The 25,354-nt window shown below is 50.1% G+C and overlaps 4 protein-coding genes and 1 non-coding gene across 5 annotated transcripts; 2 read left to right on the plus strand and 3 right to left on the minus strand.

Annotated features, from left to right (window-relative positions):
* Positions 1–21: 21 nt before the first annotated feature.
* TBL3 (transducin beta like 3) lies at positions 22–10,466 on the minus strand. Its single transcript, XM_032197954.1, has 22 exons — positions 10,412–10,466; positions 10,264–10,315; positions 10,068–10,163; positions 9,822–9,869; positions 9,113–9,254; positions 8,510–8,594; positions 7,911–8,081; positions 7,624–7,699; positions 7,341–7,437; positions 6,829–7,034; positions 6,313–6,454; positions 5,797–5,855; positions 5,453–5,556; positions 4,645–4,795; positions 4,288–4,518; positions 3,536–3,606; positions 2,849–3,005; positions 2,362–2,420; positions 1,787–1,890; positions 1,334–1,405; positions 611–769; positions 22–252 (listed from the first exon to the last, which is right to left on the minus strand). Exons 1-22 carry the CDS (start codon positions 10,444–10,446, stop codon positions 140–142), a joined length of 2,430 nt encoding a protein of 809 aa, XP_032053845.1. The 5' UTR covers positions 10,447–10,466; the 3' UTR covers positions 22–139.
* A 762-nt stretch (positions 10,467–11,228) lies between these two features.
* On the minus strand, positions 11,229–11,355 carry LOC116495526. Its single transcript, XR_004253951.1, has one exon. It is a non-coding gene; the product is annotated as a small nucleolar RNA ACA64 (small nucleolar RNA).
* Positions 11,356–11,969: 614 nt separating this feature from the next.
* On the plus strand, positions 11,970–15,059 carry RPS2 (ribosomal protein S2). The gene is made up of 7 exons (XM_032197947.1): positions 11,970–12,145; positions 12,330–12,419; positions 12,868–12,975; positions 13,524–13,697; positions 13,772–13,931; positions 14,387–14,478; positions 14,932–15,059. The coding sequence occupies exons 1-7, from the start codon at positions 11,990–11,992 to the stop codon at positions 15,010–15,012; spliced, it is 861 nt and encodes a 286-aa protein (XP_032053838.1). The 5' UTR covers positions 11,970–11,989; the 3' UTR covers positions 15,013–15,059.
* A 372-nt stretch (positions 15,060–15,431) lies between these two features.
* On the minus strand, positions 15,432–16,970 carry NDUFB10 (NADH:ubiquinone oxidoreductase subunit B10). Its single transcript, XM_032197589.1, has 4 exons — positions 16,785–16,970; positions 16,374–16,512; positions 15,984–16,123; positions 15,432–15,637 (listed from the first exon to the last, which is right to left on the minus strand). The coding sequence occupies exons 1-4, from the start codon at positions 16,930–16,932 to the stop codon at positions 15,540–15,542; spliced, it is 525 nt and encodes a 174-aa protein (XP_032053480.1). The 5' UTR covers positions 16,933–16,970; the 3' UTR covers positions 15,432–15,539.
* On the plus strand, positions 16,957–25,354 carry RPL3L (ribosomal protein L3 like). The gene is made up of 10 exons (XM_032197741.1): positions 16,957–16,986; positions 18,572–18,764; positions 19,357–19,525; positions 20,406–20,541; positions 21,498–21,684; positions 22,087–22,247; positions 22,501–22,602; positions 23,246–23,341; positions 23,690–23,809; positions 25,298–25,354. The coding sequence occupies exons 1-10, from the start codon at positions 16,957–16,959 to the stop codon at positions 25,352–25,354; spliced, it is 1,251 nt and encodes a 416-aa protein (XP_032053632.1).

Raw genomic sequence — 25,354 nt, forward strand, 5'->3', positions numbered from 1 at the left:
CAAAGAGACTGAATAGTGGACTTGTTTTAAAAAAAATTATAAAGTTTATTATAAAATAAAGGAATATTCCAGTTGCCATATCTGGTGGGAAAGCAGTTCAGACTGTCCCCTCAGGAAACAGCAGCTGGTGGGAGAACGGTCACAAAGTCATATCTTCCTGCTGTGTTGTATCAGCCAGCCTCATGTTTTGCCACATGAAGTCAATGAACATGGAGGCTTGCAGTAATCGGCTCAGCCTCTGAAAGTGGCGCTCTGCAAAGAAAGAAAACCAGTGGTTGATATCACAAGAGGGAAAGTTCACCAGAAATGGTTACAAAATCTATTTTAACCTAGGCAGAGAAGGAGCATTCACAACACAAGAGACCTCACAGACACACAAGTTGTGAAAAGCTTTTTATCCAGGCTGGTAACACAAGGCCAGGAAGCACCAACATTCACGTAACACCGGGATCAAGAGCACAAACCTGACAGAGCTCAAATCTCAAAGGAGCAGAGGGCAGCTGAGACTGTACAATGAAATACTGAGCACATCACCACCACAGGCATCTCCCAACAGCTCTAACTCAGACTAATCCACCCACTGCCCAAATATCCCCACACCACCACTCACCAGTGTAAGGCAGCAGGGATTCCACAGCAGATTTAATGCCCGAGTACTGCAGAAGGCTGTCTGGTGCTTCATGCTTCAGGAGGGTTTCGATGACAGCTTGAGCCTCATGGCAGTTTCGAGAGTTCGTGTTCCACGTCACCAAGAATGCTAACACTGCCTCTAGGGAAGGAGGACATTTATACACACAGGCTGTGCAGCAGATGCTGAGTTAGAGAGTATCTCTTGTCTCAGAGAAACTCAGCTCCCACACAGCACCACTAACAAACCTAGAAAGGGCAGAACAACTATACATAGAATGGTTTCCAACAATACACAGAACAGTTTCTCATCACAGACACATCTTAAACAAGAAGGTGGCCCCCTTCTGGGCAGCGGTAACTGAAGGAAATCAGACTGGAGGGGGGGGAAGTCCTGGCACAGCCACTGGCTCAGTGCATTTGTCTCCCAGCTGCAGGATGGGCTCAGGTCATGCAGAAAGAGGCCAAGTGGCCCTGAAAGCCAGAAACTGATGACTTCAAACGAGCTCAGAGCAGCTGCTGGTGAGCATAAGTAGTACAAAAAAGGACTTGGCCCAGGGCAGCACTCCTGCTCAAGGGTGGTGGGAGCTCACTGGTTAAAGACTGTAAAGACTGGGTCTAAGGAAACTCTTCTCGCTTTAATTTCAGTTAAGAAAACAAGCCCCAAATCTGAAAGGTTTTAACACTAAACTATGTCACAACAAACCTTTCTGATCCTTCCTCAGCCGAGCAATGTTCTCTTCCAAGTGCTTTCTCCCATCACTTTCCTTGAGGATGGCTGCAAAAGAAATAAACGAATTAAGGAGAGGAAGAAAATCATTTCAAGAGAGATATCCATGTCTTCCTCCTACACTGAGGATTCTGTTGAAAATAACATCCCTTTTGGCAGTTCCAAACCCGTAAGTTTCAACATGATCTCATCCCTTCCAAAGTGCACCCATGGGCTAAGAGCAGGGAGAGTATTTGTCATCAGCTGTGATTTCACTTAGGAAAATGGGAGTGATAAAAGGGTAAAATAGAGGCTTTCAGACAATTTTACTTTATTAACTTTATTTTACTATATAAAAACTTCAGACTATGGTCTGTGTCTACCTGGAAGAGATGCTCTGGAAAGCAGAGAGGGCAGAAAAAACACTGTCAGAGTGTAACATGAACTCACCTTTAACAACTGTTAACACTGTGTGTGGACGATCCAGAGAGATTGCCAACCCTAATGCTTTGAGGTATCTTTTCTCATGAAGCAGGTTAGAAAGCTCTTGTTCTCTGGAAAACAGAGCAAGAGAGTAAAACATATGGATAAATAAAAAAAAAATAAATAATGGATTTGGCAATAATGGTGTGCAGAGGTTTAATGCCAAGTGAATACCGCTTGGCGGTGAATGCCTCAATGCCCTCATTGTGCAGATAATTTCCTTGGCACATTCAAGGGCTCCCTGAACTATCCGGTGCTGGCTGAAGCATCAGGAAATGAAAGTAGGTTTCAGCAGTTTGATGTGACTTATCTTAGTAGTATATAAACATGAAACTAATCCATTGTCAAGCTGATAATGTTACAGCAAGGATTTGCTTTAACTAAAGATAAACCACAAAGTGGAAGACTACCATGCCTTCACAGCATCTAAATAGCTAACTGACATATACTTCAGAGTAGCTAGACCTGCATGGCTCTAGATGCGCAGTTTCACTGGACAGAACTTGCCTTTCACAGCCCTCTACTGCCCAGGATCAACTTACTTCATAATCTGTTCCTCCTGTTTAGCTTGTGCTTCTTCCTGTTCAATTTCAGTGACATCCTATAACAAACCAAAACATGACTGTCAAATCTTGCTTTAATACAGATGACTTTTTATGCAGCCAACAAGTAAACAGAAGATCAGTTTCTGCAGCAAGATCTCCAGGTCAAATAAATTACGTATTAAATCTAGCAACTCACAATTGCCCTCCAAGCCCCACTCAGAACACTAGGGCTAGGCAGGCCACTTCAAGCCCATCTCCTATTCCTTTTATAAAATCAGCTATGAAAATTCAGTGTGGTCAAAAAAACAACCCAAAACACACCAAACAAACATAAGATATGCCTTACTGATGCTATCTCAAGTTGAAGAAAATAAGGAGAGTGTGTGATGTTGTAACAGCGAGAAACAAATCACCGGGATCCTTATCTCTGCAACTGTGTTCTGATCACTAACCCAGAGAGGGAAACAGAGATTCTGCACTGTACCTTCCACAGCGTGATGGAGGAGTCACTGGATGCTGTCACAACCATGTCGTCTTGCTTGTTAGAGTGAAGACCCCAGATTTTATCTTCATGACCATCTAATGTTTTCACACACTCATTTGTTTTAATTGTCCAGAGTTTTAAGAGACCATCAGAACCACTTTTGGAAGAGAAAAACAACAAACTTAGCCCAGAGAATCACGGGATAGATCCATTCTTGCTCTGCCCCACCTGAAATATTGGATAAACTCATCCCATTCCAATGCCTATCAAGCAGGAGCAGCAGAATTAACCAAAAATCTTGAGAGAGCTTAAGAAATCCATTCTGCTGCCAGTACTACTAGCACCCTCTCAGGTGGCTCCATCATGGAAAGCCCTATTACCTACATTTCCTCATACTCACTAGTGGTATTCCCAGTCTCTTTCAGCCTTTCTGTAAGAAAGGGTGATTCAAGAGAAACCGCATTCTTTCCTGCTACTAGCTGGAGAAGAAACCCTTTGCAGGTACCAGTAACTGTTTAGCTCTGGCTGGTCTAGCCTCAAAGGCAGTAAGGAGAAATTCACCCGTAGCTCTGCCCTGTGGCATATGTCACTAATCCATCAACATCTATGTTTGCTGCTACCAGCTAAGAGATTTGTTTTCTGACAAGTTTCAGGATCTTTCTCTAAGGTTCTGGTGTAAGCACTTACCTGCTGAGCAGCTGTGTTCCTCTGCTTACAAAAATGACTTTCAGAACAGAGGCGTCATGACCTTCAAAGGTCTGGAAAACAGAAAGGAAGCTTGTAAGTGTTAGAGCTGTTGCCAAGTCTTCAAAGAATCTTCTTTCAAGGTAATATTTACTCCCAAAGCCCAGGTAGGTAAATTCCAGAAAGCAGCCTCTACCCTTAGGACTTCCTCTTAGTGCAGATTGAAGGGCCAATAGGAAATACTAGCAGAAATAGCATTTCTTCAACCAAGCTGCTTGCTTGGACTCGTTGCCCAAGGTCAATTGCAAATGGTATGAACACAGAGACCAAATGATTTAGCCATCTTCCAAAAAGTTAATACACAGTAAGTGGCAGAATGTGGGACAGAATTAGCAACTGCCTTCTCACAGTTTTAGTGGCAGTATTGGGCCAGAAAAAAAATAGTTCTTGTATGAAGATTAGGCCTGAAATTTAAACTTGATTTTTTTTTCCATTCATGGCCACAGCTGTGTCAGGCAAAGCCAACTTTCTTTCAACTACCTGAATGTTTTTCCCCTACAATGAACCACACTGATCACTGGATAGCTAGAAAAGATCACCTTTTGCCCTGGAGCTTTGCATGCAACTTATACATCCGATATCCTAGAGAATAAAGCTAGACCTTGATAGCTGTTCCTTCTACACGGTTATGTTGCTAAATTTCACCTGCACTAACACCTACTTTTTGGAGGCAGCTTTAATCAATTCCACATTACCTTTAAGCAGCTGAAGTCCTGAAGACCCCAGAGCTTCAGGGTCCCATCTGCCGAAGAGGTGGCCAGGATCTGATCCACGGGGGAGAACTGTACACACCAGATTCCACGCTTATGTCCAGTGAAGACACCCAGCAAAGAGCAATCAGAACAAGACCACAGCTTGGCCAGCCGATCCTGTGAGCCTGTGGCAATGAGCTTGTCATTGGGAGAAACTGCCACACTGTTTATGTCCTAGAAAAGTCACACAAATACAGTTTAAGCCTTTTCTTTTGCTGTGAGACAGCCATAAACGTCAGGTACAAAACAGGAGAGGATTTAAGTACTAAAAATATGCTCTCACGTGAGGTGGAGCTTTACCTTGTCATGACCCCTCTCCGTCACTTGTGCATGAAGTGTTTCTGGACTGGAGATCAAGGCTGCTTTTGCTTTGGAAATGAGAGATTCGGGGATATTCCAGACCTTTATCGTGCAGTCCTGGCTGCTGGTCACCACGAAGCTTTCTTTCATTCTGAAAGGGAAAAAAAAGGATCAACTGTGAGAAAGCAAAACAGTGGCTTCCCCTGCACCAGAAAAGGGCCTTCTCCCCTCTTGGAATCTACCCACATTCAGTCACTCTGCTGTCATGCTAAACAGAGTGCTTTAATGGCTTCCAAACTGTTTCATTTTACTCAAGTCACTGGGATAGCCCCCGGCAACTCAGGCATTAGCCAAGAGCACTGCTAGCTCTCTTCATTTATACACTAAGGTATATTGCATCTTTTGAACAAGCAAGTTGAGTTTCCAGACTGTTAGGCAGAATGAAGAAAGGAGAACAGCTGATAAAACAGATACATTACTTAAGCAAACAACTTCCAAAGACACATTTCCCTTCATTCCCCAACCCTTCTCTCTAAATCAGTTGAGCTTTATTTGGCAACTTATGCAGGTGCTGCTCTTTAAAGCAAATAAATAGACTGACAAAGAAATGCCAGCTTCACAACCTATGGATAGAGTAACATGTTCAAAAAAAATTCTTCCTTCAGTCTCAGAGCACCATGACAAGCTGGAATCAAACACAACAAACATCGCTCAGAGGCAGGCATTCACCAAAACATCCACTCTGAGGATTAGCACAGTAGCCATGACTCATGTTTGCAAAGGCAAATCCTTGTCCAGTTTTTATTACCTTGAGCAAGAGACAGCGCCTACCCCATGTGCGTGACCCAGTCCTTGGGCCACACAGACCACCCGTCCGCCTTTGTTCATCCGCCACAGTCGAATGCTTTTGTCCTGTAAAGGGAGAGGACATCAGTGATCAGTTTTCCACACATTTACTGCATAAATAAGCCTGGCTATTCACTGGTTTTTAAACTTGAACATGCGTTCATCAGAGCAGCGGAGCAATGTTAAAAACGAATTGTGGAAGAACCTCGCATTTTGGGGATGTAGCAGTCAGGAAGTGCACCTTAACTAAAGCCCTTTCTGGACCACTATGAAGATCACTAGCAATGAAGAACAAGGTTTACGCACCTTAGAGCAGCTTACAAACATCAGGCCTTTTCTGAAGACATCCAAAGCAAGAACCGTTTCTAAACAGAGGAAGAAAAAACAGCTGGATGCAAAGGAATACTGAAATCAGACAACAGAAATGCATGAATTAGTATGGAGTCCAATGCTTACTGAGTTGGGGACAGGTTTTAGGGACACATCCACACGTTATTAGTGACTGCCTGCTTACAGCATTGGTGCGGGTCCGTCACTTGCAGCCACAAAATGACACTCAGAGCTAGCACTCCCATACCTAAATATTTAACTCCATTTTTAATTGATCTCACTGCTAGTGAGAGGGACTGAACTGACAAACCTGGAAAAAGAAAACTAGCATTTGGAAAATCAGGACTGCATAAATATATTTCTTCCACACAACTCAAAATATTGTGATGCTGCCCCAGACAAAACTCCACTCCACATAAGAGTTGTGACCGAAGCTGGATTAAGAAATCCCTTCACATCTTCCACCCACCCACATCAGAGCTGACCACGCACCTGTGTGACCATAGAGGATCTGGCAGTGTGATGTTGCCAGTTCAAACACTTTCAGCTGAGGGCTGTTGGTAGCCACAACGATGTGAGAATCACCAGGCCCAAGGAACTTCACATCCAGAACCTCATCGTTGTAACCTGCAAGCTGAGGACAGCAGAACAGGAACAGTTTAACAAGGAGAAGCCAACTGGTTAGAGACGTACCAAATGGTACCATGCCCAGCGAAGCTGCATTCCTGTTACCTTTCACTTAGTGCTGCACGCGAAAAATCTTGTTAGATATAATTTGGAACACAGACAGGATTTCTGGCTAGGTCTATTCTGCTTTTCTTTTGTCTGCATTTCTGTGCAACCTCTCTCCAAACAACCTGAGTGAAACTGGCTTTCTGGCTTGTAGCCAAGGTACAGTTCAAGAACAGGAAGGGGAAGAGAAACTCCTGGACTAAGCTACCACCAGAAGCTGAGGTGATCCTAAAATACAAATGAAGGAAGAAGAAAGGGCATGCTGAAGGTTGTTACCTGCTTCCTGAGCTGAAGAGTCTGAGCATCATATAAAACAATGTTGTGCTCCACAGACACTGTGACAATCTCGTTTCTCTCAGGCACAAGCATGCATTGGGTCAGGCTGTGCTCGCTGGCCTCCTCCTTCGACTCCACAGGCTCAAAGGGCACAGGCTGGGTATATACACAAGCAGCTGTGGCAACTTCCCAGATTTTCAGGACACCTAACACAAACACAAATTATCCGTCAGAGCCACTACTTTAGACCAATTGAAGTGGCATGTAGGGACTACAAGGCTTTTCTTCTTCAAACTTTTTTTTGTAGTTTGAAAACATGCACAGTCAAAACTCCACAGCAGGCCCAATCAGTTCTGCTCATCCATGACTATCAAATGAACTCAGGAGAACACTCTGCATCCTTAAGTTCATGCCAAGACTTCTGCCACACAAATTATAACACACATCCCAGGAATAACAGCCACAGTCCTTCCTCAGCCTCTAAATCCAGCAGCAACACACAGAACACTCACCTTTACTGCCAGCCGTGAGAAAGTGCAGCCCTTGTTTCTTCACGCCCAGCTGAGAGAAGTCTCCTTTTTCAGGTAAAAGGACAGCAGCTTCCACGCTCTGCAAGGATTGACCAAACATCAGCTGAGCAGAGGGGACTGGTGTCCCATTTTAGCAGGCAGCTGAGTAACAGTCTGTCAGTGCTAACAAGCACACACACCACACTCCACTGCCTATGAAAAGAACTGAAACCATGACTACAAACAATAAAGGACCTCAAATGAATAAAAAAAAAATCAACTTTACCTCATAGATAGGGACAGTTCTTTTACTTTCTCTGGTTTCCAGGTTCCACACCATGCAGATTTTATCACGGCCAGAACTGCAAGTTAAAAGAGCAGCTTCAATGCTAAAACCATTCAACTCAGGCTCTGACTTCAGATTTAGAACTGCAGGAGTTCAACACCTCTCTGAAGAGGCCCGTAACAAAAGAAGGCGCCAGCCTTCACTACTTCCCAGACCTCACGCAAGCACCCAGTCTGTTGGGAGCAGGGTAAACAGGAGAGAAAAGCTAAGGCTCTGTAGACCTGTACCTAATGAGCGTGTTCCCATCTGCAGCAAACGCCAGGGAGGTCACAGCACTGAAGTGGCCATCCAAGGCCACGATGCATTTGCTGGTATTCAGGTCCCAGATCCGGATTTTGTAGTCCATTGAGGAGGAGAAGAGTTGCAGACGGGAGATATCGGGGTGGAACTCAACAAGGCTGGAGAAGGAAATGCACCCGAATGAGATGGGAATACAGGGTCTGGCACGCCCTCAGCATTAGCCCAGTATTTCAATAAACTTATACTCTACAGCAAGAATTTGACAGATTAACTGAGCTGAACTTGCACTATGGCTTTCTTTGCAAAACTTCATTCCTCTTCCACCCACCAGGAAAATTTAGAACTGGTCTTTGCCAATCTTATATGTTCTTGAAGTACATCAGCACATATATTTCATTTAAATCCCAAGGCTTCCTATCAAATCATTTCCTCCCTGGGCTAAAGTCAATTATAGTCCTGTTCCTTCACAAAATATTTCAAAAGTGAGGAAACAGAACCTGAATCCAAACAGGTTTTTTACATTTCATTGACTCAAGACATTTCACACCAGTCTCAGCATCCAAGCAGCACACTAACATGTACTCACTGTACAACTCCTGATGATCCTTTCAGGTTGTGTGTGCAGTACTGTTTGATCATATCCCAGATCTTAATGGTGCTGTCGCATCCACCTAGGAGAGGGGTACATAAAAATGAAGGACAGAGACACAAGAGATCTTAAATACCAGCAACTGTAAAATGTCACGGGTTCCAAAGGCAGCAAAAGAAAAACGAACTCAGTAACAGCCACCCACACCAAGGCAACTTCAAGGAGCACCTTACAATTCCAGAGAGCTGGGAAAAGCCTGACTACTCCCAGACAAGAATCTTGAAGTACAGTTAATAGGTTACAGTTCATGCCTGCCCTCCTCCATCTCCAGAGTCCCAGGCGTACCCTGGGATAACTATGCCAAACTGAATCACAGATCCCAGATATTTATGTGCACTTTACTGTGTGCATTTTAGAACACTGAAAAAATTATTATTAGTCCATCATTGCCTCACTTCTATATATGCATAACTACTTTTGGGTCTCGTCTGGATTCAGGAGATCACTACCTCAGACTGCATCAAGCTGGTGCAGCTTATTCAGAAACAGAAGCACCATTCAGTACCATTCCTGTTGTGGGAGAGTGAGGCAGGATCTTACCTGAGGCTAACAATGTTGAAGTAGAATCAAAGGCCATGCTAGCAACAGGTGCTACGTGCACTGCTTTCCACGTGCGCACACACTTGCTCTCTCGCCAATTCCACTGCTTCAGCAGCAGGGCTCTGCTTCCTGTTACAAGAATCTACACACAAGCAAGGCAAAAGAAAGCAAAATCAACAATTAGACTTCTATTTCCTTCTGTGCTCACACACACACAAAAATATTAGTTGTGTCATTCTTGAAGCTCCGCTTCTCAAAATTAGTTCACAAGACTACCTCCAATGCCATAGGGAATAGAATAAACATTGGATGTTTAGCATATGTGCATGAAATCTTCTAGGCTGACATACCAAAACCAAAACCAACAGTAATTCTCTACCAGAGAATCTGACCTGCAGTGCTTAAGGGTGCACATGGATGCATGAAAGAAACCAGAAAACACTCTGGATTTAAATAAAACATCGATTATTGCAGTCCTTACAAATAAGCTGAATAGACTAAAATACATTCCTGTTATCCCAGGATTTGTTCTTAGTCCAAAAAAAACAAGACAGCAATGGTTGCCCTGTCTAACTTGAGCTCAGAAGAGGTGAGGCTGCATACAGATCTCTGGAAGTACAGTGTACACCCAAGAACAGCCTTCAGTCTTCACCAGGTTTGTCAGAAAGCCCAAGAGAGTTTAACACAAAGCAAAGAGTCCGAGACATACCTCATCGTCAGGGCTAAGCGCAAATGCCGTGATATCCTCTTGATCATCCTTTAGACAAGGAAGAAATTGTCACAGTTAAGCTGTCAGTGCGGCGTTCGAGTACTCTCCCTTCCCTGCAGCTGCCACCGAAGGGATCACACCCAGCAGCCCCCAGCTGCCCGGACAGACCCCACACAACCCCACCACGCTCCCAGCCCCCTCCCCATCCCTTCGGAGCAGCGCCCCAGGGCCCCGCCACGGCCTCACCTGCTCGAGGCTGTGCAGCCGCTCCCCCGTGCCCACGTCCATCACGTTGAGGCGGGTGCCGCAGGGGCAGAACATGGCGGTGCCGTCACGGCTGACCTGGGGGCGAGAGCGGAGAGCGGGGAGCAGGAGCGGGGCTGCCGCGGGGGGAAGGGGGAGGCAGCAAGGCCCCAGCGGGAGGGGGGGGGGGCGGCCTTACCTGCACGCGGCCGCCGGTGTAGAAGGGCTCCATCCTCCTGGACACGGCGTAGCTGGAAGGGAAAGGGGACAGAGATAAGGGACAGAGATAAGGGATGTGAGGCCGGGCCCTCAGCGCCAGGCCCCGCGGCCGCCCGCCCGCCGCTCACTTGCTCTTGAAGCGCAGGGGTCCGGCCGCCGCCATGCTGCCGGCCTTCTTTGTGCCGCACGCCGCGTGGCGTCACTTCCGGCGCGGGGTGATGACGTATGAGGGCACAGGAAGCCAGGAACGCCATGGTGAGTACGGGCAGAGCGGCCCCGCAGCGTGCTCAGCGTCCCACCCCCCCCCCGGGTGCCAGCTGGGCCATTTGGGCACCGCAAATTACAAATAAGGAGACTGGGCTGTGAATTCAAGCACTTAAATCTTTATTGAAAATACAGAACTCTAAGGGTACGTATATACATGGTATTTACGTGGTCTGTTCTGAAAGTAGGACTTCTTTAAAAAAAATTTATCCATGAGAACAGAACAAACGATTATGATTTTTCAAAGCAGCACCCTTCTGCATCTGCACACTGCTGCCAACAAGTTTTCCAGTTTTTGTACACCTCCAGGAACGCCTGGACTGGAATGCTGCTTAGCTCCCTCATCACAGCCTCTTGAAGCACCTCTACCGATGCATGATGCTTTCCCTTGAGGACTCCTCGGTAACTCCGAAGCATTCCAGGTGGATGTATGCATTAAACTCCCCACAACACCATTATGTCTTCTAAGGCTTATCTAGAAGAGAAACATCGATAAGATTTACAAATTCTACAGAAGTTAGAGATAAGGGTGCTACTGTGCTACTGCTGGCAGCTCTCCCTCACAAGGGAGCCGAGGGCACCGTGCAGCAGGTACAGCTCAGTCCCCCTTGAAACACAGCGTGCCGAGGGCTGTCACCACCCCTGCAGGCACAACCAGCCCCCAGCAGCTGTGGTAAAGCTGCTTGTAGGAACATGGGTTTTACTCCCCACACATCATCGCCGTGGGCAATAAGCTTAATGCTCCTCGTGCTGTCGGCACAGTTATCTCACCAGGGCCACAGGAGACCGGAGGTGACTTTCAGACCGTGCCAGGCAACCCCCAGACCCAGGCACACCCTCCCAGCCCCTCACCGAGAACCCCACCACGTCCACCCAGCACCAGTACGGGCAGGAACGCGAACACAGCAACCTCAGCCCGCACTTAAAACCTACAAAAAGCCAAAACGCCACCACCCGCTCCACACAGGCGATCACCCACATCGCCTCACCTCTCCCCTCACAATGAGCGCCTCCCTCAACGTGCGCGCCTTTTATACCAGGCGCCTGCGCATGCGCACGCCCGCCCGCTCGCCCCGCGCCCTGTATAAGTGTCCGCGCAGCAGCCCCGCCCTCCGGCGGCGCGTCCCGCATTCAGCGCGCGGGGTTGGCGGGGCGGGACGGGCGGAACTCTCGCGAGACCTGGCTGGGTATAAATAGCGGGCGGCGCGGCGCCGCGGCCTTCTACTCTGAGCTCACGTAAGGCTCCCATCATGGCGGCGGGGCGGGATGGCGGCAGGGGCGGCCTCCGCTCCATCCGCCGCCATCGGGGCCGCCGCCGCCTCGGGGGCAGCCGCGCCCGGCTGCTCGGATGCCGGCCGGGCCCCGTCGCTCCGCCGCGCCGCTATTTCCAGTGGGGCGGCGGTGGTGCCGGGGCTGAGGCGCCTCTCTCTGTGTTGTAGCAAATGGCGGACGACGCCGGTGCTGCGGGAGGGCCGGGAGCCGCCCGAGGGGGGTTCCGCGGAGGCTTCGGGACCGGGCTGCGGGGCCGCGGGCGTGGCCGAGGGAGAGGCCGAGGCAGAGGCCGTGGAGCCCGCGGAGGCAAGGCGGAGGATAAGGAAGTAAGGAGGGAAAGGGGGCGGCGGGGGCTGGCCTGGGGTGAGGGGGGGGCAGCGGCAGGGCTGGAGTCCGCGGGCAGGCCCCGAGCCGGTGGGGAGGGACCCCTGGTGTTCTCCTGAGGGATGGGGCACGGGGTGTTGGCTCCTGGGGCGGCTGCTGAGCCATTGTTGGTGTTTGCTTCTGTAGTGGATTCCTGTCACCAAACTTGGTCGCCTGGTCAAGGATATGAAGATCAAATCTCTTGAGGAGATCTATCTCTTCTCGCTTCCCATCAAGGTAAGGCTTTGTGGATGGTAGTAAGCAGTAGAATGCTAATCTGAGCTCTGTAGTTCAGTTCAGGTGCTGTGTTTGTTTATAAAGCTCATAGGAAGTATGTTCTCATTTAAATTCCGGATCAATAGAAGTTGTCCACTCTGTTTATTTAGTGTGAAGAGTAGTGAAATTTGTGTTGTCTTTCTCCTTGTGTTGAAATGGTAGCACTCTGGTCAAATGATTCCAAGAGTTCTGCTCAGTGATGGAAAAACAAAATTTCAGTTATATTACAGAACTGCTTGGCAAGGTAGAATAAGCTAATATCTGCATAACTTAACATACTTACATATTTATTAGCTAAACTTTTGTGTTTATATAGTCAACACTGGTTTGTGGGAGCCATGCTGGTTGCATTTAGGGCTAGTTGGAAAGTGTGGCTTTATGCTATGGATTAAATGACTGAATCTTGCAGGAGTCAGAGATCATTGATTTCTTCCTGGGGTCTTCTCTGAAAGATGAGGTTTTGAAGATCATGCCTGTCCAGAAACAGACTCGTGCTGGTCAGCGTACGAGGTTTAAGGTAACTTTTTCTGTTGTATTTTTTTTTGTTTATCAAAAACTTAATTTTGCTTGTTGCTTTCTGTGTGCCCTATTAATGTGAGTCTAGATTCTTTGATGTTTTTCTCTAGTGTGTAATATTATGATAGCTATTTTTAAGGTTGTAGTTTTTAATTTTAAAATGATATTAATGCCTTTAAATGTTACACTGCAACAGCCCTAGCACACAATCCAGTTGCACAGCTGCTGTGATGTTGGGGTTTGTGGTAGATGAAGCTTCTCTTGTGGACAGGGAATGCTCCTTCAAAGCTGCTGGGATTTTGATGACTGTGGCTGTAGCAGGAGTCTAAATCCTGTCTTTTGTTTCTTATATAGAAGACAAGTTTTAAGGGGAAAAATAGGCTTAAACTATATGAGCTTTAAATTTTAGGAACTGTTTTAAAATGTGTGTATTTGGATGAGCTGTGACTTAACTGCTGAGCACCTGGAGTTAGCTTTGATCAGACCCTGATGGATTGTGGTCTGAATGTTCCTGCACAGCCACCACTGAAAACCTTTCTTCAACCGTAGGCTTTTGTTGCTATTGGAGACTACAACGGCCACGTTGGTCTGGGCGTGAAATGCTCCAAAGAAGTTGCCACTGCAATTCGTGGGGCCATCATTCTGGCTAAATTATCCATCGTACCAGTACGACGAGGCTACTGGGGGAACAAGATCGGCAAGCCCCACACTGTGCCTTGCAAGGTAAGAACCGCTCGCGTGTTGTCTCAGTGCTTGGTGCTGTGTGTTGGGGGTTGTGACCGGGTGTGTTTGTGCAGGTTACTGGTCGGTGTGGATCTGTCCTGGTGCGGCTGATCCCAGCCCCCCGTGGCACAGGAATCGTGTCTGCCCCTGTCCCCAAGAAGCTGCTGATGATGGCTGGTATCGATGACTGTTATACTTCTGCCAGGGGCTGTACCGCCACACTGGGCAACTTCGGTAAGTGCTGGGCTGCTGCTTCATGGGTTAGATGTGTCTGTAAGGACAATTTTCTGTTGCTGACAGGAAAATAATTTCTACAGCATTTTTTAAATGTGTTAAATCAAAAGCTTCTAGCATTCAAGGAGGGATGCAGCCTTCTGCTGGTACTTCCTGCAGTGCAGGCTATGCGTTTACTCTGTAGCTGCTGGTGGAGTTCTACAAAGTTAATTATAAAATCCTGTATGCATTGATGGAATAAAAATCTCCCAATCTGCGCGGTTGCACTTGTCTGAAGTAGTGTAATTGTCGTAAATGGAGAGAGAAAGAAACCTGAATTTGGAACGTGTAACAGAGGGGCCCTGTTATGGTCTCCCTGTTCGTTCTGAAGTCCCACACTCCTGAAGCTGCGTGGGTGGGTGCAGGAGAGCTGTTGGCTGTAACCCTGATGTGCAACATTTGCCTTGTGTCAATAGCCAAAGCCACCTTTGATGCCATCTCCAAGACCTACAGTTACCTGACTCCTGACCTCTGGAAAGAGACTGTGTTCACCAAGTCCCCTTACCAGGTAAGAGCACAGAACTTCTGCGGGCTGGGCCCTGGGATGCGTGGCCCAGGTTAGAGTCCATTGGAGATGTCAGAACTTGATGTGGTCCTGGGCAGCTTGCTCTTGACCCTGCTTGTTTGGGGGTTGGAGTAGATAATTCCTAGATAATTCCCAGAGCCTCTCCAGCTCCCTTCCAGCCTCAGCAGTTCTGTGAACCAGCCTCGTGCAGCTGTACCTGGGGGCATCCTGCTGCTAACTGCAGTTACCAGCCCTGTAGTGCTGCTCAGTCCCTCTTCCCTGACTTGTTCACCCACCTGAAATCCCCAGGCAGCAGGATTTCACTCTGAGGTTTACTCAGCACTTGAAAAACAAGCTGTATCTGAACATCCCCCCCTGCCCAACACATACACGTGGAAAGGGATGCAGTATTTATGCTGTGACAGTGGTTTACAAAAATTAAACTTTTTTTTGCAGGAGTTCACTGATCATCTGGCCAAGACCCACACCAGAGTCTCGGTGCAGAGAACCCAGGCAGCTGCTGTGGCAACTACTTAAGTGGTTTTTGTACAAGACAATAAAATGATCAGTGGACAAGAAACTGATTAGTTTGATGCGATGCTTGGTGTGTTGGGCATGCGGGATTAAATCTGTGCTGGGGATTTGAGTAGGCTTTAGTCTGGGGACTGGAATCTAAACATCTGTTGAATGAAATTGAATGTTACATTGCACTAATCCTTGTTAATCATGCATTAATCCTAAATTGGGTCTAGAACCAGCTCTGTAGGAATCCAACAGGCCTTTATACTGTCCTGCAGCACAACTTTCACTCTGAGGGAGGTCCCTTCCAGGGTTGGGTAGAGCAGAACTGTGTTGTTTCATGGCAGCAGGGGAGGGGGCTGGCAGGGAAATGCTGGGAAATACTGAGTGTGGCAGCAAGCAGTGAATTCAGAGATGAACGCAGACCTGGAAACAGCTTCTCTGTGTTGTACGTTTATTGTAGAGGGCAATAGCATCACAGTTCAAAGACACAACAGTATTCAGTGAGCACCAAGGAGGAGGTGCTAACCATTCTGTACCCAGATCTAAGATGCGTTTGCTTGTGCCTTCCTCTCCTCGATCATCCGGTGCTTCTGCTTCATCAGGCATGTCCTGGAATTTCCATGGACACCCAGATCACCATCTAGGAAGAGAAGGGATCATGTGAAGGTCATGAGACTGTCTCACCTGTAAGGAACTAAGCTCCATGGGAACGTCTGGCACTCAAGCATCAGGGCAGTGAAAGCTGCAGTGCAGAGGCAGATGCACGCAGCCCTGATGGCTTTGGCAGCACCAGGAGTGACAAACTGTGCTGTGATTATTTAATGTCACTGCCCAGCACAGCTGAGCACCAAACCCAGCTTTGTAGCATTTACCAAGAGGGAATTTTTATCACAAAGGTAAAATTCCAAGCAGGAATCTGGGTTCTGAACCTTTCCCCACAGTGTCACAGCCCCACAGCAGATTGCACGGGCTGCTGCTGTACTCACATCTGTCCTGGTAGGCCTTGGTGACCTGTGCGAGCTGCTCTATCTCTTTGGCACAGTTCTGAAATTGGTTCGGTCCTTCCCTCTGCTTGCACGCACCGAGCCTTTCCCGGCAGATCTCCACAATCTGCTGGTCCACCATCCTGTGCAGGAGATGAGTGTGAAAACAAGAGCTGAACAAAGGTGTGAAGATGCTAGGTGGTGGCAGTTCAGCTCTGGGTTTTCACAGAACCCTGCATCAGCTGTGCAGGGGGCAGCACCTATGAACACCAGCGTTCTGTAAAAAGGTGGCTGTGATTCAGGTGCGTAAGGAAAACATTCCATGCCCCAAAATCCACTAAAATACCGCGATTTCCTGCCACCCTGACCGAGGGAGGCCGCCCGGTGCCCTACCTGTCCCTCCTCCACTGTGCTTCAGCCTCGAAGAAGCAGAGGTGGTCGCCCTCCATGCACTCGCTCAGGTCGGGCACGCGGGGAAACTTCTGGTGGTAGTAGTAGAACTTGTTCTTGGCCTGGCGGCTCTCGATCCACTCTGCAACGGCAGCGGTCAGGACCCCCCGTTCCTCCGTGTCCGTGTGTCCCCGTGTCCGTGTGTCCATCCCTCCGTGTGTCCCTCCCAGTGCCACCATCCCCGTGCAGCCACCCCAACGCCCGTGCCGTGCCCTTGTTCGTGCCCCCTCCCCGTGTGGCAGCTCCCCCCATCCCCCCCATCCCCCCCCCCCTCATCCCCTTGTCCTTGTCCCCGTCCCCCTCAGCCCCATCCCCGCTCCCGGGGCGGCCCGGCCCGGCCTGGCCCTGCCGTACCCCGCACGAAGGTAACGGGCGCGTCGACGACATAACTGAAGACGGCCTGCAGGAAGGTGACGGGGTTGGGCACCGACGTGGTCCTGTCGGCCACGGGCGTGCGGGGCGGCGGCGCCGTGTACACCTCGCGGTCCCGGCCCTCCGCCATGGTGCCGGCGGGGACGCGGCCAAGATGGCGGCGTCCTCTACGGCGGACGGCGCCGCTCTGCGCATGCTCCGCACGAGCCCCGGTGCCTGCTGGGAGTTGTAGTCTCGGGGGTGGGAGAGATGGGGGCATGGCGGCGCCTTGAGGGGGGCTTGGGCAGTGTGGAGGGGGCTTGGCTGGGGTGGGAGCTGGCCCTGTCCCCCCCCTCTGTGTCTTAGCTCACAGCCCTCAGCATGGAGGGGCTGGGTTCACGCTGTCAGCAGTGCCGGATGCTCTGAGCATCCTTGGTGCTATGGCGCTGCTTGTTTCACCCCTGAGCGTGCCTACACACGGTGTTGGCTTCACCTCTTCTCCAGCCAGAACCATCGAGTCTTTACCGTCTACACTGACGCATTTATTATCATCATTATTATTTAATCTGTCCCTATCCAAGAGCAGCCTGCTCAACGCACCAAATCTGACTCCCAAATCACAGACCCCCAGCTTTGCCCGAGTTGTGCCGTGCTTGGGAGCCATTGTGATCGGTTCCATTCACGCTCAGGCTGTTCAGGAGGGCGAGCGGTAAACTGAGACACCAGCAACTGACCTTTACCACATCCCAACTGTTAGAGTCAAACCTGCCAGCTTTGCCGAGTATGAAATGAATATAGCACCGAATGAAGCTAGTGGCTAAATTTGTGTCTTCAGACTGATAAACATCCCAAGTATTAGGCAGGGGAGGCACTTAGCGATAGCCTCTTCCTGCTGCTGACTTGGGCTGAAGACGTCCCATGGTTTGTAAAGCTCGGCGCTGCTACCTTTGGGATTGCTTGGAGAGGGACAAGGAACAGGGCTGGGTTATTGGGTTAAGTTAGCACAGCTGAGGTGGGGCTGGACCCAGCAGAACTCCACTTGGGCTGGAAAATAAGCGTGGTGGAAAGTGCAGCCAGGTGCTGGAACTGGGCTCAGTAAGAAGGGAGCTGCAGCGGGCTTACATCTAACTCCTCAGTGCTTGGACTGACCTCCTAGCTTCCTGCCTTGATGCCAGTGCTGTAAGAATTTGTCCACGTCTCTCTGAAGTGCTGCTGCTTTTCTCTGCCTGGCTCAACATGACCTTGGGATTGGGGTTTATGTATTTAGCTCTTCTAATTCATTTTTCAAGGTGCATGTTTAACCTGCGCGTGTTATTGCTGATTCCTTTGGGCATCCTTTCTGGTTTCTTCTGATTGTTACCTGTGCCTGCTTGGTGCCATTTGCCTTGATGACACAAAGCATTGAATGTGCCCCTGTGAATTCTGAGCAGGTCCTTTTGGTGCTTCTGAATATAAAATTAATAGTTACAATTAACATCACAGTTGAGAAGACCTATTAAAGAATGTACTTCTTGAAAGTCTTCAAGCGGAAAGGGGGGAGGTTAAGTTTTCAGTTAGTTTGCTTCATTTGTCCAGAAACTTACTGATTTCTTTGATGCATGTGGTGGAAACTTAAACAGAAGCCCATGCTATTATGAGGTCTTTTTCTCAAGTCAGAAAGAAGGAAAAGCCCAGAATCCTTCCAGTGCTCACTTATGTTAAAGGGGAGATTTTCCACTGTTCTTTGGGCTTGGTCCCTTCCGTGTCTTTTGGGACAGAGTGAGGCTGATCTTCGTTCTTCCTCTCTGCAGTCCCACCGCAAGTTCTCTGCTCCCAGGCATGGCCACCTGGGCTTCCTCCCCCACAAGAGAAGCCGCCGCCACCGAGGGAGGGTGAAGTCGTGGCCTAAGGATGATCCCAGCAAACCGGTCCACCTGACAGCTTTCCTGGGCTACAAAGCTGGCATGACGCACACCCTGCGGGAGGTGCACAGGCCCGGGCTCAGTAAGGCTTTGCTGAAGGAGCGGGGTCACATCCAGAAGGAGAGGGCATGGGCTTGTTGGGGGGAAAGGCTGCTCGTGGAAATAGGTGGCAGAGCACAGAGCTTGTAGCCTATCTCCTGGAATGCTGTCTGGATCTTAGATGGCCAAAGACCATAAAGGGGGTTCTGGGGAAGTCCCCACGCTAGTATGGTGGCTGGCGGTTTGTTGGACCCTGCTGCCAGAAGGACCCTGTGGGGTAATTACCTGATAAATCCTGGAGCACATTGATGGGGAGTTTTATAATGTTACTTCGTGGGATGCCCCTGGGATTGCAGCCAAACACCAGGGCATGCAGTGTTCTGCTCCCTCCAAGCTGGAGAAGATGCTAAAGTGTGCTGGGCCATAGGATCTACCCTAGGGGGTGCCTGGAGGTTGAACCTACATGGCCCTCCCAGGGGGCTTGTGGTGTTGGGAGGCTGGAAGGGCTGAGGCTGGCTGTGAGACTAGGATGTGATCCTGTCCTCAGCATATTCCTTGCTGAGTGGGCCACAGGGACGGGCCACGGATGGCTCCCAGGGGATGATCTGATTCCATTTCCCTTTGCTGTCCTGCAGAGGTCTCCAAGAGGGAGGAGGTGGAGGCTGTGACCATCATCGAGACCCCCCCGATGGTGGTGGTGGGAGTCGTGGGATATGTAGACACACCAAAGGGCTTGAGGAATTTCAAGACCGTTTTTGCTGAGCACATCAGCGATGAGTGCAGGCGGCGTTTCTACAAGAACTGGTAGGTGCCTCCCTGGCTGCGGTGGGTCGCTGGGGTCCCCTGCACGTGGGGAGTCCCTCGTGGGCCTTTCCCCCAGGCTCTGCATGGTGCCTAGCCACTGCAAACCGCTCAACTACCAGCAGCTGGCTCTGGGGTGGCGTGAAACAACTCTTCAGTCATGCACAGAGGTGCTGCAAACAGCTTGATGCTAGGAATCAGCATATGCATATGTAAATTTATTTTAGTAGTTGAACCATGTTAGCGCTCTCCATGATATCATAGACTGTGTGTGCTGCAGGTTTCTCTTTGTGTAGGTTGGGCCCATCTACTCCCCGTTAAACTGGAATGTTTGAGCTTAGGTACCAAGCGAAGGGAGCAAAAAGAGATTTTTCAGGGGGAATATCGATGCACAACGTGACCCCTGTCCCTTGTAAACAGCAACACTGCAAATCCCACACTGGCAGAGAGGAAAATGGAAACACGAATTTCATAACCATAGGAATCATGTCTCCTGCAAAAGCGCCTGTTGGCCGTCAGATCCACCCACCACATGCCTCCGATCCCTGGTGGAGGCTGTTCTCCTTTCTCCACTAAGCTCTGATTTTGCGCTTGTATTTTGATGGCACTGAGCCAGTTAGTGGGAGACAACTGGATTCTTCATGCAGAAAGGTCTGAATTACCAGCCCTTTCTGCAGCTCGTTACTCGCTTTCCTCTTCCCACCTCGGAGACCCCTCTCATGGGGCGGGCAGCCAGGAATGGTGCAGGTACCCGCAGGTACCTGGTGCCTCCAGGAAGGTGCCTGGCGAGGTGATCTGGCCCTGTGCTGTTCTGCCTGCAGGGCACGGTGAAGAAACGCCTCACTGTTCAGCTCTTGATAGCTATTAAACGCTTCTGTCTTAGGCACAAGAGCAAGAAGAAGGCTTTCACCAAGTACTGCAAAAAATGGCAGGATGAGGATGGCAAAAAGCAGCTGGAGAAGGATTTTGCAGCTATGAAAAAGTACTGCAAGGTCATTCGTGTCATTGTGCACACGCAGGTCAGAGCCTTACCCAGGGCAGTGGGCGAGGGGGCCTCGGGGTCGTCCTCAGAGCGTGGTTAGGGGCTGGGAGCCTGGAGCATGGGGGTGTCCTGGTGGGGTCACAGGAGAATGAGCAGGCACAGGCTGGTCGAGGGGTGTGGGACGGAGCATGCAGACGGTGGGAGGTGCTGGCTGACCTTTCCAGCTACCTCCTGACTCCAGCCCCGTCCGTGTGAGCCAGGCTCAGCACAGCGCCCTGCCCGGGGATCAGCGCAGGGCGAGCCCTGTGTCAGCACTGGACCTCAGGCCCCATGATCACCTCAAATTAGCAACTGGTGTCAAGTGCTGGGGAAAAAAATAACCCGCTGGCAGACGCCGTTTTGCCAGATGCAGATTGCTGGATACACAGGGCCCGTTTTCGTACTGAACCCTGGAGTTAACAACTGCATCGGAGCCTGAGGCAGAACCTCATACCTCCTGTGGCTGGTGCAGCCTTCAGAGAAAGTCCCACTGTGGGAATTTGGTGGAGGCTTTGTGCAGGGAACTGGGACTGGGAGGGAGCGAGGGCACCTTGTGGCTGAAACTAGAAGTAATTGCTCTGTCTGGAAGTGGAGAGGGAGCATGACCAAAGGATAGAGACTGATGCTGTGGCTTGTAGTGCAGAGCTGCATCCTAGCATGATGCTCAGCCCCAGATGTGTTCTGGTGATGGGCACCTGTGGGGCATTCACCATGGCCTAGCAGGTAAGAATGGGAGCAATTTGGCTTAAGAGCAAGGTGTGGGTTCCAAAAAATCCCAGATACCTGGGCATGCAGACCCAGGTCCCCGACTGTCATAAAAGAGGCAGGCAGTGTGGTGGGGAGCTGGCCCCTGCTCACCCCTGCACCTCTCACAAGTGGTGGGTGTTGCAGCCCTGCCTTCATGCTCACAGGGTGAGGGGCAACGTCTTGCCCTAACGCACTGTTTTAACGCAGATGAAGCTGCTCCCCCTGCGGCAGAAGAAGGCCCATGTGATGGAGATCCAGCTGAACGGGGGGACAGTGGCTGACAAGGTCGACTGGGTCCGGGAGAGGCTGGAGAAGCAGGTCTCTGTGCACAGCGTCTTCAGCCAGAATGAGATGATTGATGTCATTGGCGTGACCAAGGGGCATGGGATGAAAGGTACGGAGTAGGGGGACCCTTGCTGCCACGATGGTGCATTTCCATTTGAGCAGAACTCAGTGTCCTTTATGTCCTGTCGGTCATGTTGCCTGCTGTGCCCGGTCCTCCCAGGAAGCTCAGGGGTGTCACAGGGATGTAAAGGCCTCACACTTCTCACCAGCCCCACATGTGTGGAGATGTGTGTCTGTGTGTTGGGGGATGTGCTCCGCAGGAACATATCACAGTGATCAGATTCATGGGAAGTGAGACCAGTCCTAATGCCCTGGGTCCTCGCTTTGGGGACAGCTCTTGGTCTCCTTCCAACGCGGTGTCTTCTGAGAACCTCAGAAGGGTGAAGAGGCTCCCTCCTCCCCTCGCATCTCCCCCCAGTGCTCAGACGCCAGCCCTGAATCTCAATTGCAGGGGTGACGAGCCGATGGCACTCCAAGAAGCTCCCCAGGAAGACTCACAAGGGCTTGCGTAAAGTTGCCTGCATCGGAGCCTGGCACCCAGCCCGGGTTGGCTACTCCATTGCTCGTGCTGGCCAGAAGGGCTACCACCACCGCACGGAGCTCAACAAGAAGGTATGGCCCAGCACCACTGCGCCTTCCTCCCCTGCTGTCTCCATCCTTTGCACAGTGGCCTCAGTTCCCTCCAGCTCCTCTGATGTTTCCATAGAGATCTGCAGCCCTGTCATTCCACACGTCCCTGCAGGTGCTTGTTTTCTGCTCAAGAGACACATCACAGGGGGCATGTCTCAGTGACAGGCGTGTTGTTCCTGCTCTGTACATCAGCGTGGGGCCAGGAAGGTCACCGCCTCCACTTCCTTTCTTTTAGATTTACCGCATTGGCCATGGGATCCACGTGGAAGATGGCAAAGTGGTGAAGAACAACGCCTCAACGAACTACGATGTCACAGAAAAGACCATTACACCTCTGGTAAGGGGTGACAGAGCTGTGGTGGCCTGATGTACCCCACAGCAAGTGGCTGCAGCAATCTGGGCCAGGGAAGTAATCCTTTGACTGGACACAGCTGCATAGGAAATTATTTGAATTTCACCAAAGGAAAAGCAGTAATTCCCTTTCTCGTGTTCTGGACATGGAAAGCCAGCTCTATGAGCATTTTTTAGGCCCACCATTTCACTTCCAGTTGATACCCTGGGCAGGAACTGAGACCATTGTTTAAAAAAAAAAAAAAAAAAAAAAAGTACAAATGACATTTAAAAAACATACTCAACAGAGAAATGTTTGTTATGTGGTTTAAAAAAAAATCCCCTTAAAAAAATCCCTTTTACATGTATAAACTGCTAACTGAGGAGTCTGTCCAGCTCTGTTCTTTCTTTACCCACATCCTCCAGCAGGGTTCCTGCTTCCCCAGCTCTCACCGGGTGCTGCTTGGCTGGGATCACACAGTCAGTGTGGCTCTGGTGATGCTGAGCAGGTGTCCTGAAGGGTCAGAGCATCGTTAGCTGGAAGGACTGTCGGTCACTACCCTCTGCTTCCCTAGAAAATGTCACCAGTTTGTCACGCCTGCTCTCACCCAGCTCTGCTGCCTGCCAACCCTCTCTGCCTCTCCCCACAGGGCGGCTTTCCCCACTACGGGGAGGTCAACAACGACTTCCTCATGCTGAAGGGCTGCGTCGTGGGCACCAAGAAGCGTGTGCTCACCCTCCGGAAGGTGAGAGTGCAACCGGTGCTGGGCAGGGCCTGGCCATAGCTGTCCACTAACAGATTCAGCACGGGGAGAATACCTCTGCCCCAGGGGCTGGCAGGGAGATCGACCGGGTCCTGATGCTGGGGAGCAGACCATGAGGAAATAAAAGAGCAGGCTCATTTCAGAGCTGCCCTACAAGCCAAGGCATCACCTGCCACCTGAGTGCCATGGTGTTCCTCTGAGAAAGCAGATTTTCATGGAGATAGTTATCTAATGGATGCACCTAGGATATTTCAGCCCTGCTTCCATCAGAGCAGACATCCAGATTTTCTGTAGAGGTAAGCCTGATGCGTTGTGACTTCTCCCTTCCAGTCCCTTCTGGTGCACACCAGCCGGCGGGCTCAGGAAGCCATTGAACTCAAATTCATCGATACCACGTCCAAGTTTGGCCACGGCTGCTTCCAGACGGCTCAGGAGAAGCGGGCTTTCATGGTGAGTTATGCCTTGCACCGGGCCACGCTTGCAGCTGGGGCTAAAGCAACCGACTGAGTCCAGCCAAGCATCTGCTTCTAGGTATAACAACAGCCAAGGCAGTGATCAGGACCATCTCGCATAAAAGACAGGCATGAATTCAACTCACACAGCAGATCCTATGCTAAGGAAGAACACGATGGTCGTGTGAGTGATCCAAGACAAGGCAGCTAGCAAATAATATACCACCATATGGCCAACCAGCTTCCATTCACCACGGGATGTTTTAAACAAGCAGTTAACTTGGCAGGCACCGTGTTGGACATATGGTCCCTTTCACCCGTAATTGTGCACTTCTTTGATTTGTTTGGAATGATTTATAACTTTAATGTTCTTAAGAGGAAAAGGTTGGGTCAAATTCAGCCACAGACTTGTGATTTTTCTGTCAGGAAGCTTCCAAAAAGGCCAAGTAGTATATTTTTTTCTCAAATCCAGGGCAGAAAAAAAAATCATCTAAATAAATCCAAAACAAATGGAGCTTCTTGAATAGTTCTGCAGCCTACACCAGGCTGGCGCCTAGGTCTGATTGTGAAATGGAGGAAGTGCTGGGTGAGCTGGGCCTTCAGCTAGCAGCAAGGAACACAACTGCCCGCGTTCCCTGCCTGCCAGCCAGAAATCCCTGTGAAACTAGCTAAGCCTCCTTAGCCCCCGGAAGGGGGATTGGTTATGCAGTGTCTTTGCAGGGCTCTTTTAGAGGTTAAGCCGTTTTCCTTCAGCTCAGTGTCAGGAGCTTGCTCTGCAGCGAGAGCGACGTGCGTGTCCTGCTCGTCTGCACTAAGCCCTGAGTAACCGTGGCGGGGGCCTTAGGGATGGGCCACAGCTTTACCTGCTTGTGGAGGTTTCATTTGCCTTTTTCTCCATGGGGTGAGAGGTTCCCCCGCATATAATGTGCTAAAACTTCACGTTTGGCTGGAAGTATTTTGCCACAGAAGTAATTCTTGCGGCCTCTTCCCTCGGACTTATTTGGTCCAAGAAATCCCCGTTTCCTAGCTGGCAGAAACTCCTCAGGCTCCTGGAGCTGGCTGATGAGGCTCGGTGCCTCTGGTCACAGGAGGCCTTGCCTCATCCAGGGCTCGAACACCAGCTGGGAGCTGCTCCCCTATGGGGGGCTCCTGGCAGCGTTCACAAGCAAAATTAACGCTCCCCCCAGCGTGCCCCGAGTGCAGGCCTGGCCCAGAGCTCTCTGGCAATGTGTGATCCTGATACATAAACCCTTTGTGCAAGGCCCCTGATGTTCTGCTCCTGATGCCTGCAGGGCTAGGGCAGCCCCAGGGCTTGCTGGTGAATGGCAGTGCAGGGATACCAGATGGGGAACGGGGACCAGGAGCAGCCCTGTGAAGCAGAAAGGGGCCAGAGCTGCAGTTCTCCTCCACCCAGCTCCCACACAGCCTTGAAAGCCATGTCTGTGTGCCACTAACACCAAGACCTCTCCTTTCTGCTCTCTTGTAGGGCCCTCAGAAGAAACACTTGGTGAAAGGGAAGCCGGCTGTGCAAGAGGAGTTGTAA

Source organism: Aythya fuligula, chromosome 15 (genome assembly GCF_009819795.1).
Source record: "Aythya fuligula isolate bAytFul2 chromosome 15, bAytFul2.pri, whole genome shotgun sequence".
Classification (NCBI taxonomy): Eukaryota; Metazoa; Chordata; class Aves; order Anseriformes; family Anatidae; genus Aythya; species Aythya fuligula.

What these genes read in the sequence shown, in the direction of transcription:
- RPL3L (XM_032197741.1), top strand. Translation starts at nt 16,957, where the DNA reads ATGGCGGCGTCCTCTACGGCGGACGGCGCC. An exon ending in CCTCTACGGCGGACGGCGCC is followed by an intron (nt 16,987 to 18,571) that starts GCTCTGCGCATG and finishes TCCTCTCTGCAG; the next exon opens with TCCCACCGCAAGTTCTCTGC. An exon ending in AAAAGACCATTACACCTCTG is followed by an intron (nt 22,603 to 23,245) that starts GTAAGGGGTGAC and finishes CTCTCCCCACAG; the next exon opens with GGCGGCTTTCCCCACTACGG.
- NDUFB10 (XM_032197589.1), bottom strand. Translation starts at nt 16,932, where the DNA reads ATGGCGGAGGGCCGGGACCGCGAGGTGTACACGGCGCCGCCGCCCCGC. An exon ending in GCCCGTTACCTTCGTGCGGG is followed by an intron (nt 16,513 to 16,784) that starts GTACGGCAGGGC and finishes CTGCCGTTGCAG; the next exon opens with AGTGGATCGAGAGCCGCCAG. An exon ending in GCACAGTGGAGGAGGGACAG is followed by an intron (nt 16,124 to 16,373) that starts GTAGGGCACCGG and finishes TCTCCTGCACAG; the next exon opens with GATGGTGGACCAGCAGATTG.
- TBL3 (XM_032197954.1), bottom strand. Translation starts at nt 10,446, where the DNA reads ATGGCGGCGGCCGGACCCCTGCGCTTCAAGAGCAA. An exon ending in GGATCATCAGGAGTTGTACA is followed by an intron (nt 8,082 to 8,509) that starts GTGAGTACATGT and finishes TTCCTTCTCCAG; the next exon opens with CCTTGTTGAGTTCCACCCCG. An exon ending in GATCCTCTATGGTCACACAG is followed by an intron (nt 5,856 to 6,312) that starts GTGCGTGGTCAG and finishes TCCTCTGTTTAG; the next exon opens with AAACGGTTCTTGCTTTGGAT.
- RPS2 (XM_032197947.1), top strand. Translation starts at nt 11,990, where the DNA reads ATGGCGGACGACGCCGGTGCTGCGGGAGGGCCGGGAGCCGCCCGAGGG. An exon ending in GTCAGCGTACGAGGTTTAAG is followed by an intron (nt 12,976 to 13,523) that starts GTAACTTTTTCT and finishes CTTCAACCGTAG; the next exon opens with GCTTTTGTTGCTATTGGAGA. An exon ending in CCCACACTGTGCCTTGCAAG is followed by an intron (nt 13,698 to 13,771) that starts GTAAGAACCGCT and finishes GTGTTTGTGCAG; the next exon opens with GTTACTGGTCGGTGTGGATC.